Source organism: Gobius niger (genome assembly GCF_951799975.1).
Source record: "Gobius niger genome assembly, chromosome: 9".
NCBI lineage: Eukaryota > Metazoa > Chordata > Actinopteri > Gobiiformes > Gobiidae > Gobius > Gobius niger.
The window spans coordinates 10,004,265-10,017,565 of NC_136860.1; the positions used below are offsets into that span (position 1 = coordinate 10,004,265).

The 13,301-nt window shown below is 43.1% G+C and overlaps 1 protein-coding gene across 1 annotated transcript in view; it reads right to left on the reverse strand.

Moving 5' to 3' along the window:
- Window positions 1-229: 229 nt before the first annotated feature.
- LOC306967706 (contactin-associated protein-like 5) overlaps window positions 230-13,301 on the reverse strand; it is a 226,666-nt gene continuing 213,594 nt past the window's right edge. Inside the window, exons 19-23 of the mRNA XM_079562834.1 lie at window positions 10,764-10,897; window positions 8,063-8,150; window positions 6,053-6,256; window positions 4,166-4,234; window positions 230-821 (exon numbers count right to left, since the gene is read on the reverse strand). Coding sequence (XP_079418960.1) covers window positions 622-821; window positions 4,166-4,234; window positions 6,053-6,256; window positions 8,063-8,150; window positions 10,764-10,897 — 695 coding nt within the window. The 3' untranslated portion in view covers window positions 230-621. The remainder of the gene's footprint in view (window positions 822-4,165; window positions 4,235-6,052; window positions 6,257-8,062; window positions 8,151-10,763; window positions 10,898-13,301) is intronic.

Sequence of the window (13,301 nt, forward strand, 5' to 3'; positions counted from 1 at the left end):
AAAAAAAACATGTTTGTGATTCGCCCACAACACGACACACCCGCGACAACACAGGCCACTGGTCGCCGACCTCCTTCAGCCTTTCATTTTCACTCAAAGTAACCTTTAAATCCAGGGTGCGCCCAATCATAGAGAAATCATCCGCTTAACTCAGAATTATCGCTGTTTAGTTGTGTATTGTGTTTAGAATAAAGCAATAACACACCTTTTACTGCAAATCATCATCTTTTCTTTTCAAATAACACTGAAATACTGTTGAGGTCCTGTTTTCAAAAGTGCAGAGCAACTGGCTTCTCTAAAAGCTCGTCTTTTCGTTTTTGCCATGGCACTGGATTGGAAAATATTCCACGTCTGTTTCCACTTGTACTGAAGCCTAAGGCAGCAGCAGCAGCTTTAAATCAGGCTAAAACAATCGCTTCTTGCTTCAAAGTTGGTGAAAACTCAAAAGTCAATCTGCTATTTTTTTTTTGTTTTTGTTTTTTTGTGACATCATCAGAACCTACTACCCAACACTGCCAACTTCTAAGAACCGGTAATGGGCCCCGTCTTCGCTTCTCCCCTCTCTCTATCCTGGAGAATCCGTGGCCTCCCGAAGCAGTAGTATTTTGCAGTAGTGGTCTCTCAGATGTAGTACTCCTTGATGCTGTCCCTCATGGCGTGGTGGAGGTGCAGCTCTGTCCTGAAAGCGGGCTCCTCTGTGCTCCTCTGCTGCTTGTCCTTCGGGGAGGCCGGGTCGCTCCTCTGGAACTGCCGCCGGTAAAGCAGCCTGGTCACCACGGCGACCACGCAAACGGTGATGAAGGAGACCGCCGTCACCACTCCTGGAGACAAACGTAAAGCGAGAGAGAGAGAGAAAGGCATAAGAATTCCAAGTGGCTAGACCGAACTTATGTCTGGCGAGATCCATCCTGATTTTTCATGAGAATGATTTCATATGAGTGTTTCGCAACTCCCCATAATGCTAACCGGGTAATGCTAACAACAACTAGCCTGCTAACGCCGCATTGGTGCTAGTCCTTGGTTGTTTAATAAATCATTTCCGTAGTCCCTCTGGGGTTATACAAGTGTTAATAAGATGATTGGGGGGGTCAAAGCCACCAATACACACTTATGGAATTAGGAGGAAGAAGCTAACAGGCTAACGGGCAAAGCTAACTGTGGGCTAGCACCACTTAAACAGTATTTACAGCCAAGTTTGAGTGAAAAAAATGATCTCCATTGTGTAATTGTATGAACAATATCCCTCTCTCCCTTTGTCTTCTCCGTCAGCGTAGTATTTACTCTCACGGACAATTAATGAGTAAAAAAACGTAACATACTACGACACCTGCAGTGGCGCTTATGGCCACTTGGAGCATGAGTTACTTAGTGCTGCTTTAATGACAGTGAAAACAAATTTCCCTCATAAATGAGAGTCAAAAATTAATTCTCAGACATCCAGGATGAATCATAAAACAAGTCCAATAAATTGAGGCAGCTGGACATTTCTTAATATAGACCAGTGGTTCCCAACCGCTCTTGTCACATTTACCCTACGAGTCTTTCATTTGCAGCTTTAGAAAAGGATCAACTAGGCTGAGATTTATCGGTATTTAGTTTGCATTGTGTTCAAAATAAAGTGAGCATTTCTAACACCATTCTTCAACACTTTACAGTAAAAGATTTGTAATGTAAACCTTTTACTGCAAAATGCAATTGAAAAAGTAAAACAAAAACATGTGATTTTGAGATATATATGCCTGGCTGTAAAAAAAGAAAAGAAAAAAAATCTCTCATATTTCATTGGAGCGCCTTTAGCTTTGATCACAGCACACATTCGCTCTGCCATCTTTCCATTCTTTCCTTCCAAGTCCAAAGATCCAGTGTTGCATTCATCTTTCACCCAGATCTTGCATTGATGGTGGGAGAATGTGACCACTGCGCAAAGCCCTCTCCAGCACTGTCATCTAGGAATACGAACGTGCCATCAGGGAAGAAGAAATCCATAAAGGGAATAATATAACCTGGTCATTCAGGATGTTCGGCTGATCTCCTTCTTTGGGCGCATAGTGTTTCTGAACCTCTGACCAACCAGATCACAACAGTTAGGCTCATCCAGATTATTGCATCACTTTATATCACAATAACAATAATTTGGAAATACTTAGTGCAGCCCCTGAGTGTTGGAATCATTTTAGCCCCGCGCAGCTCAAAGCATCACGTTTGCACTGCCCCGCTCTTGTCCTAAGGCCGGTGAGTAAACACAGGCGGATTGATGCCATTGCGGTTACATAATGCGTAATGTTGATTTATGAAAAGTGAAGTGGCTTTGAAGGTGTGAGTGTGATTCATTCTGCTCCGTCTGACGCCTCCGTGAGAGGCTCTCGTTACCCGGAGCGCGGAGCGATGACGATTATGGATGTGAGTAACCATTAGGAATCTATCCATCCACAAATGCTCGGGTATCAGCACGCGCCGCTGCGGCTGGAGATGGGCTTCTGTGACGGTTTTATGCCACATTATTGTTATCGCAAAGAGAAGCCACAATGTGAAATCACTCTTCATCAGGCCGAGAGTCTTTTTTTTTCACGAACGCAGACAAAAACAAAAACGCACAGGATGTTGTGTCCCACCTATTAGCCTCACAGACACCTAGGCTGTTTGTATTTTGACCATGATTCACTCTGATGACTGACAAATACAGCTGAAACTCGGAAAAATTAGAAAAAAAAGTTCATTTATTTCTGTACAACTTAAAATGTGAAACTAATATACGATATAGACTCTGGTTTACAGTCTATTTTCAAAAAATGTAGATGTTTTATTTGGGGTTTTTACAAGCTGAGCCATAATTATCGAAAATATAACGAATAAAGGCTTGATATATCTCACTTTGCATGATGATTTTGGCTCACAGCTTGTAAAAAACACAAATTCAAAATATCAGAAAATTAGAACATTGTGAAAAGGGACTATATTGTAGCTCAAAGTGTCACCCTTCCATCAGTTAATGAGATCTGCAAAGGGTTCCTGAGACTTTAAATGGTCTCAGTGGTTCAGAAGAATTCACCATCATGGGGAAGCCTGCTGACCTGACAGTTGTGCAGAAAAACCATCATTGACAAAAGGCTCAAAAGGTCATCGCAAAAGACGTCGGATGTTAAAAAAAAGTGCTGCATCAAAGCAGAACGTTAAGTGGAAGCGAAACGTGGGAAACAAGCTGCAGGGATGAGTGCAGTCTGGAGAGGACTGTCAGGAAAAGGCCATTCAAAAGTGTGGGGACCTTCACAAGGAGTGGACTGAGGCTGGAGTCAGAGCATCAAGAGCCTCCACACACAGACGCATCCTGGACATGGGCTTCAAATGTCATATTCCTCTGGTTGAAGCATCCTAGTCTACTCTTCAGCAGTGCCACAGGCTGAGAGCATCCATGCTACTCTGCATTAAAGGAACAGGCCACCATGTTTACATACTGAGATATGTTCTTGCCTGAGCTTAGACGAGTTGATGCATACCTGTCTGGTCTTTGTGTGTGCCCTCAGTCACGCAAAACGACCAAAGATGTCGTTAACATTTAGCATCTCCCTAGGAATACATTATTCCTATAGCTCCAAACGGGTGTGAAGTTAGAAGCTACCATGCTTTTCCACGGGCACAAAGACCAGACAGGTACGTATGAACTTGTTTAAGCTCAGGTAAGAACATATCTCAGTATTGAAAAACGGTGGCCTGTTTCTTTAAGGTCGTAATTCAAGTAAAAGGGGCCCAAACCAAGTCCTAAGTACATGTGGATGATTATAGTTTTCAGAGGACCCACATTTCTCTGTCTAATTTTGAATTTGGAGTTTTTACGAGCTGTAAGCCATATGTCACTTTGCAAGTCATGAGTCTATAACATACAGTTTACTAGTTTCACATTTTAAGTTGAATTACAGAAATAAATGAACTTTGAATTGTCCGAGTTTCACCTGCAGGTGGAGTGGGTTGGTGGGTGAGGGAAATGGAATGGACTTGAGTCAAATTAATATCGATCTCTCCAAAATCATGCCTCCCAAACATTATGCAAACATTATTTCAACTCCACACATTTGGAGAACGGGATTGTTTGATTGTTGAAAGAGCAGCATGAGTGAGACAGAAAGTCGGTGAGAGTGGGCCGTAAACAAGTATGTAAACAGTGATTTACCTGCTATTAGAGCCACGTCGCTCTGAGAGTCCCTCTGCTTCGTGTCCTGACTCGACGTGGACGACTGATCTGTGAACACACATTACACATAATGAATTCAAAATCATAACGGGACATTGCACCAGGGTTAGGCAACCGCTGTGTGGCTCTGTCAAGCTTTGAAGAAAAAATGCTAGATAAAAAGTTCTTGGTGAATCAGGGAAGATTTTTACATGGGATGATGAAATGATGTCCAAAAGCCAAGAAGTTACAGATGAGACATTCCCATGACATTTCAAAAAAACACCTGCTTTGATTTTCTTTCTTTTAGCTTTCAAAATGATAGAAAAGGAAGAAAATGCCAGAGCAAAGCCCCCCACTATGGCAAGTATCGCAGCTTTAAAAGCTCTTCAAAGAGTCTAGTCTAGAGGGGTTTTTGCCCTTTCTTCCTTACGAAAGTCTTCCAGAACTGAGAGATTTCTGGACCGTCTGTCACATGCTCTTTGGAGGTTTGTCCACAGATCTTCAATTATGTTTAGGTCAGGAGACTGTGAAAGCCACAGCACCTCTTGAGTTCATCCATTGTGGATTTCGAAGTGTGTTTACGATCATTACCCATTTGGAGAAACCATTCGCTTTTTAACTTCAGCTTTTTTCACTGATTGATTGAGACGTCAGGGGCGAGTGATTTTAGAAGTGTTCTGAAGCGTAATAAGGAGCTCTTGACTGAAAAATAACTGCTGTTTTGGTTCTAACTAGTCCCTCTTTGCTACTGCCATGCCCTATGGATCTTTAACCATAACTATACCCATGGTCTACGCGAGGATCTCCCTAATATTTAAGCACATATTCAGCCCATGCGTCCGAATAAAGGACTATTATTTGTACCAGTGGACAATGGTTATTCCAGGTTAGCCCCGTTAGCTTGTTATAATCGCCTACAGCTCATTGTTGATGAAAAGTCTGCAATAAACCACAAATGCATCAAGCCCGGCTTGAGGGCAAAAGCAAACGTGGAAGACGAGAGCAAAGGTGCAGACACAAGAGCACTCTGCACTCTTGCTGGCGGTGCATGTGAGCTGGGCCAGCGGCACTTGAAGGGGCAATCATGGGCAGGGATTGGGCGCATTGTGAGGACTCAGTATGAAAATACTGTCAACATAGATGGCACGTAGGCTACACTACTACACAACCACAATTTAAATGGAGTAATTTGTTGACAGTCCCTAAATCTGATCGGTCATTAGTCTATGAGCGTTAGCCGCTTCCCCGTGTGTGTCTGTCGGCTTCACAGCCGGTGCAGCTCCCGCTCTGAATATCTACCGAATATCCAACTAACTTCACCACGGTGCCAGACCGGATACTGGCGGTATCAATTCGGAGATGGGGACCCCCCCCCGAACATTGACAGGTATTTCATTGCGTGCTAGCTGCTAGACTTACTGACATGACTGGATGTTCCCAGGGACAGCTCACAGAAACCGTGGGCAACGTTTAGCTGTACAGTCTCCCGCCTGGCTCGGAGCCTCAAAGGCCGGCCGTGGCTGAGTGTCCGATGAAGGCAGGATGGGAGGCGGGAAGGTATGAGCCCCAAATGTAAGGAGTTGGAATTGCATCATAAAATATGATGACATTTTGGGAGAGCAGAACGCCCAAATTAAAAACAAAAATATACATAGTTACAACTGTAGATTGTCGCAACTTATTCCCTTTTTAAACCAATAGATTGTAATGAGGAGAGTCTTGTCGATTGGATCCGTGCATGTTTTAAAGGCAGGTTGAGGCTTCCCCAAGTGTAATTCTCAATTTTTTAGTCAACATCAGTATCACCATCAGTACTATTTCCAGACTTTTACTCAAATCTTTTTTTATCTGGTCATAGCTCTGCAGTTAGTATTGGATTTTTACCCTGCAGGTTGTGCGATGAGAGCGAGTCGGCCAGCACCCCACAGTTGGACTGCACCACGGGACCTCTGATGGTGACCAGGGAGCTGCCGCGGTTCAGGAGCGCTGCCTTGAGGGGGGCCACGTGGTTGAACTGCACCGAGGAGAGGCAGCCCACGAAGCCTCGCGCCCCGGCCTGGACCACCTCCTCTGGGAAGCCCTCTGTTCCTGAAACACACAGCGGAAGGAGCTAACTAGCCAGGCGTCATTGATTTGCTTGTTTTGTTTTGGGTTAGCCGCTTAAACATGAAAAGTGACTTCAAACGGAGCATCAGGATGTGTGTGGAAGGTGCCCTTGGATGTGCCGTGTGCCGGTGGGTGCCAGACGCTTGGTGAAATGTTCCACAAACTGCACATCTACTGGGACTGCTTTCTATTTGGAAAGGGTTCTGTGTGGACCCCAACAGGCTGCCTGAAAATCCCCATAGAGCAAGTCATTCTGAAACGCGGAGAGCAGCCCATATGGCAACAGATAACCCACCAAGCTGTGTTCAAATGTGCTCTTATTGACAGTGATCCAAACTGTCTGCGAGAAACTGCTTCCTGTTTAACGCCAATCGTGATATGTCTTATGGCATCACAGTATCCATATCTATTTATTCATTCCTCAAATCAATAAAGAAGTAGGAAGATATGCATTTCAACATAAGGCTCTGAATGATTAGAATAACCTTCCACTATTGGTGAAAAGTCACAAATTGTAGCTGGTGAGAGGGATGCAGCCCTCTTGAAATATCAAAAAATATTATATAAATATATTTATATAAATATATCAAATATTTTATTACCAATAGCCAACAGGGTCGTAAGATGTGAGATAAAAATAAAAAAACACAAATCACTGTGTGAAAAATCAAGCATAAAGCCATCAGGAATCTATCATCTACCAGTGTTGTCATTTTTAGCAGCTGTAACTGACCTGAACTGTCCAGAAGTACAAGGGGTTCAGTGCTCAGAGACAACACCAATGTGAGACAAGTGGAAACCTGACCACTACTGATCAAAACACATGAGCTCAGATGTTTAGGCTGGTTCAGGGATGATCTCAAGACAGAGCTTTCAAAGGGTTTATGGACTGATGTTTGGATTATCTGGTCACCATATCTTACTTACAACATTTTAATTTCTTTAAAGGAGTGCCTGATCAGACACAGCTAAATAAATTTGCTCAACATTATTGATATCTCTCAGACTCTGTTTATTACAAGAGCATTTAAGCATCTGATTAAAAATAATGAATTTCTGTTTACTTTTGCTTTTTATATGTATTTGCTCAAGTGAGCATCCAAACATTGAATAATCGCACAAAGCTCCTCAAGCATTTTTTATTTGGTTGATACAGTGCATGTTAACTCTTTGACTGCCAGCCATTTTCAAATCAGAGAGCTCCCCACTGCCAGAGGTTTTTCAGGATATTGACACAGAAAATGTAGGTCTAGGTCAATGTCAACACGAAACCCACCAAAAGAAAGATTAGACTCTCTTCTTTCATCTAAAAGAAAAGTTTATTTGTACCTCTTTCCATTCTTTAGTAATCGTCCGTAGAAAAGAGGTGAAATCACCCAAAATGTTGTTTTCTGACCAAAAAGCTGAGAAAACAAAAGCACAATGCTGCCACCTAGTGGCTCAATAAAATAACTTGTAGTTCTTTTATTGAGTCACTAGGTGGCAGCATTAGGCAGCACAACTAAGATTTTAACACCAGACATGCTCAAGGCTTTGCTGCAGCTGTTCCCATTGAAAAACCTGATTGACGTCTATAGACGTCATTGGCAGTCGATGAGTTAATGAACTCCTGCATGTGAACACGCCTCGCTGGATTGTACCCATGGGCTAAATCCCATCCTTTTTTCTACTGCATTCCAAAGCAACACTGACTGCAGAGGGGGGGCAAATCGGAAGAGGCTTCACCCCCTTCTATCCAACCACCCTGACCCGCCCATTCTACACAAAGTACAGACAGGAGATACTCACTCATGACCTTCCCCAGAGTGAGCGAGCGAATCAGGACCAGCTCAGTGTCTGAAGAGAGGCGGTACTTCCTGTGCACGTCCTGGTCCAACTGTAAACACACACACATGTACATCTTTGCTGTCATGTCTCACTCCCAAACAACAACTCCAGTGTTTTACATTTGAATACACCGCTAATCCCACACTAGGAGGCAGGTTTGATGATCGTTACAAGGCTAAATTTCCAATCACTCGAGACCCATGTGTAGGAGAAGAGTATATTTTTAAACCCCGCTGTACAGCACAGCCTCCCCTGTCAGGATAGCTCCAGCGTGTCCCACAGTGTGGAGGAGATACGGCCCAGACCGCACAGCCCACAGACAGAGATATAAGAGTTTCCTGTTGGCTGACTCAGCTCATGAACTAAACCTCAAATAACAGCACTCAGGAGCAGAGACAGAGCAGCGTGTGGAGCCGCTCTGGAGGTGGACAGAGATGCTGTCGATAACTGCTGTGAAAATATAGCGCATTTTCAACTGGAGAACAGAGGAACGCCTGGGTGGCTGTCTGTACTGCCAGGATCCCAGCTGTGCGAAGCTGCCGCAGTGTTCTTTCTTGTCTTACACATGAGCGTTTCCTAATCAAATGCCTGAGATTCTAAAAGCTCGGGAAGTGAGGAGTGATTCCTCAAAAATACCAGGACTATACGTCTGTAACCAGTTTAATCTTTGAATGTACGTTAGCGCCTTTTGTAGTTAACGTTGTGATATGCTAGTCATTAATAGCATGCTGGGTAATTAGAAGACCCAGGACGTTTCCCGATGGGCTAAGGAAATAATAATTAATAACTCCCACAGTTGGTCTATTAGGCCTATGTGCGTTTAATTGGGCTGCAGAAGCCGTAATTGAGACATTAATCCACATTGTTCCAACATATTTTTAGACGTTTAAGAAGAGCCAGGCACAGGAATGGCTTTATTTATCCGCCCTTCTCCAGTTTCATCCATTTATGCGTCAAAGAGCTGCAGAGCCGTTGATATGAGACAGATGTAAACAGCCGTGATTACAAGAACAAGTAATCAAAGTGAAGTGCGCACCCATTTACGTCAACCTGGCCCTTAACAGAGACGCAAACCGGCATCATTTTCACGTAGTCTGAGTGCGTTTATTACACTTACATTTTGCCGTCTGAAAAGCGTGAAAAAGTGTAGATTTAATTTCCTCACAAATGTCACACATGCACAAACACAGAAGAGGGCACGTTAAGTATTTCCCAGCATTTTAAAGACCACAGTATTATGCAGTATTATATCTCACACACATGCTATTTCAGTCCGATTGGTCTCAAATGGCCTTCCCAGCTCTATTGTATTACTTTGAACAACGCACCCGAAGCACATGGCTACTTAATATGCATCAACAAGAGGACATGTTGGGCTCAATTCTACCAGACTTCTGACTCTACTCTAAAAGCTACATGGAAGCACTGCAGAGGGAATTCTTTTTTTTTGTTTTTAGCAGGTGCATAATCTGTGTTAGCATTAGCGAGCGTGCTGTGATTAGGTGCACTTAATGGAGGTTTTTATTATGCTGAATAAGCACCAGCGTGCAACTAAAGCCTTTATTCCAGTACTTTGAGTACATGTAGTGCTACGGGAATAAAAACTACGGTTAGACAATCATATTTGTGCATCACGATACATACAATACGATCATGCACTCTGTAACAATGTACTGATACGATACATTGAGCACAGCCCTACCATAAAGTCCGAGCCAAAATAAGATTTCAATGAATGACCAGGCGACTGAGTGATACTGACAGTCACAGTGACTTACCTCCTCAACAACAAACAGGTCGACCTTTGCTTTTTCTACTCCGCTTTGTGTGAGTGTTCCTCAGGCTCAAGCTGAACTTTTCTCTTTTCCGCTGCTTTGACTAGGATTTTACACTCTACCTGACATTTTAGACTGTGATTCCCCTACAGTTCTGGCACATTTAAACTGATGTTTACGTCCCAACTTCCGGCTCTCTCCTGTGTTACTTGGCTCAACATTGACCGAGTAGAGTACGTATTAGTGAGGAATTGGAACAAATGACGAATTTCCAACTGTATCTATGGGCCGCCCCCCGCCCTGGCAGGACGATAGCCTTTTATTATGCAATTCCGGTTTGTGTTTTATGAAATTTTACATCTGCTCAATCCAGTCCAAGTCTGTGTTTTTTATGGATCCAGTTCACATTTTACACTCAGTGCCATGCAGTCGAGTTTATTTGGGGCTGCACCAGAAATCATCGGAGACAAGAGCTGCCTCGACAGCACGAGTAAGTTTAACGAGAGCGATTAAATGACGATAAAATTAACATTAAAGCCCTTTGGCACTTTGTAAATAAGGAAATCCAACCCAAGCTAAATGTAACAGTAGAGTTTAGGTGGAGCTGTTAGCATTAATGTTCCACACTGGTCACTGAAGTGAGCCCTGCTGGGATTTTGTAGAAAGTCCTGTGAACATAGCCTGATTTTGGCTCCTGTTGTTTAATGCAGAACACTGACTTTATGCTTAAAAAAACTGTGCAGTTCACTGATGAATATTATAACACCCAACAAAAACACTCAAGTCCAAACACTCCCCCCCTTCCTAACCAGTAAACCTAAGGAAACCCTGTTCGTATGTATGGTCGTTTAACACATTATCAGATCGTCATCCGTGGTGGTTCTGACCTGCACGTAGAGGTCCCGTCCCTCTCGGTGCAGCCGGATCCTGTGCAGGCGTCCGTCGGACATTGAACGCACAACGGGGATAAACACGTCCGGAGCCCTGTCTGCCTGCAGCTGGTACCAGATCTGAAGACTGCCTATGGGAACCAAATACAAAAAACAGGCACTTCAATACAAACAGTATATTTATATTTACAACTTTGAGACATGGACAGAAAATGTCTAGTGATTCTATTTGATTCCAGAAATTCTGACAAACCTAAATCCTGTGATATACAATTAGTCAAATTTAACTTGTTTGTCACCCCCATTCTACTACTTCAGTGTCTCTAAGAGTGAAAATGCCTTATATGGTGGAACTTGGTATGATAGGATTGACAACCCTTACGCTATAGTTTTCATTGACATCACCTAAAGGGCAGTAACCATGGTGACACCACAGACTGTAGATCAATGGACTAATTGTAGCTTCCTTCTTCCGAAAGCCCCCAGACAGTGGGGCATGGTCTGAAAGTTCCTTGCTCTAATGGACTTTCCTTTGAAACTTTTGTGCCTCTCTGTAAGTCAATATTGAACACATGCTTGTCATTCTTACCGCCACTTGTTTGTCTTAACACACGCACATTTAAATTTAATTATAATTTTCACTCTATTCTACATGTTGGAGCTGGCCAGTGAGTAATTTGTAACTTAGACGTTTCAGAAACACTTTTTGATTGATGTGATGAATTTGGTACCAGTTCAAAACAGTTACTGGAACGCTCTCATTAAAGACCATTATGTCATCTCAAATCTTTGCCACAGTGAATGCTATGGGGGAAGCCATATGCCTCCATGGTTTATGTCGCCTGGCCAGCAAGTCACTCCAGCTTTCTACTCAAAAGCAGCACTTGCAAAGATTAGGAAAAGTGTGTAGTCTGGCTGGCCACACTGCAAAAAGTAATCTTGAAATAACTACAATTTTCTTGAAAGAAGTAAAGAAGTTCTACCCTTAAATTAAGAAAAACTATCTTATTGCACTCAAAATTTTCTTTAAAAAATCAATAAAATGAAATATAACTGTTGTAGTTTTGTCTTAATTTAAGTGCAAATAATACCTTTCGTGCCCCATGGACAGATTCTTGCAATTAGTTACTAAAAATCAACTTCCTGGTTGAGCATTTAGATGCTGAGTCAGTAGTAATGTATATACTGTTTACATTTTTGTTAAATCCCTAATTGCACATCTCAGCAACTTATAAGAGTCTAGTATCCTCAACCAATGAGATAAGCTTTTCTTGTGAACCAGCCTGTCAGGTCCAATCAGGAGGGAGGGGGAGGAGCTTGATCCTTTCCTTTTGAAAATTCTGTTCCTGCTCTCCTCATTTTGCAAACAAACTGCTTTCTGGTTAAAGAGGGAGGAATTGATTGTTTACTGTATTTTCCGGACTATAAGTCGCTCCGGAGTATTAAAAAAAAAAAGCCTCATGGAGAAAAAAACAACAGGCTGAAAAGGCGTGCGATATGCTAACGTAACACATTGATGGTTAGCTATGAAGCATTAACAACAAACTAAATAGTTCTAACAGTTCAAATAACTATAGCATAAAGAACATACCAAACTCTCGATTTCACTCCAAATCAATTGCCTTGGCAACTACCTGGTCACGGAGGCGTAACTGCACCGTTGACAAGCCTCTCCCGGCAGCATGTTTTCCAAGCTCTCATTTGTGAACTCGTTCCTCTGGCCGTGGCCATCAAGCTTTTAGCCCATGATTAGCTTTGTTTTGTTTTCTTCTTTGTGGTGAGGGGTAACCTCCGCTTCTCGCTCACTCCAAACTTTCTTTCTGCTGCTCGATTAGCCTGCAGCGCCCTCTAGCAGCATGTGAAATTATATATTTGAATTTGAAGGGGGAAAAAAAAATCACATATTAGTCGCTCCGGAGTATAAGACGCACCTCCTGCCAAAAAAAAGTGTGACTTTAAGTCCGAAAAATACGGTACTCTGTTTCTCCTCACTTACTTCCGGATTACTTTATTTCAGTGCAGTCTACAAGTTCATTGGAGTCACTATGTTTTGTATTTGTCAGTTCAAGTCCAGACATTTGTTAAACAGTGCTTCAGACAATGCAGGAATGTTAGCCAGCTAGCCTCGCATGGGGTTTTCTCCCTCGGGGTCAGGGCGAAGGTTAAGGGCTCTAGGTTTCGGAATGGGGTCGGGATCCGTGATATCGGACCCGTCGGTGGAGGAGAAGGCGGGGAACATAACCTGGGTTCAGGCATTGGGATAGGCGCAGTTAGCCAGTACACGGTGGACAGCAGCACTTTTCGGGAGCTGGAAGCACTAATTTCCCCCCATCCATACGTCGCACCGAGGAACATTAACGCTCTCTCTTCTAAGCAAGCGTTGCCATGGTGCTTACTGGTGTTTTTGACCTCCAAGAGTGTCGCATGAAAACTTCCTTCCCTCCTCCTCTTTCTGTGGACTGAATAAACTTGGTGCTCTCAGCCCTGAAACACAGCCGAGCCTTTTATTGGAGGATTGCGTAACCAAAGACAAGA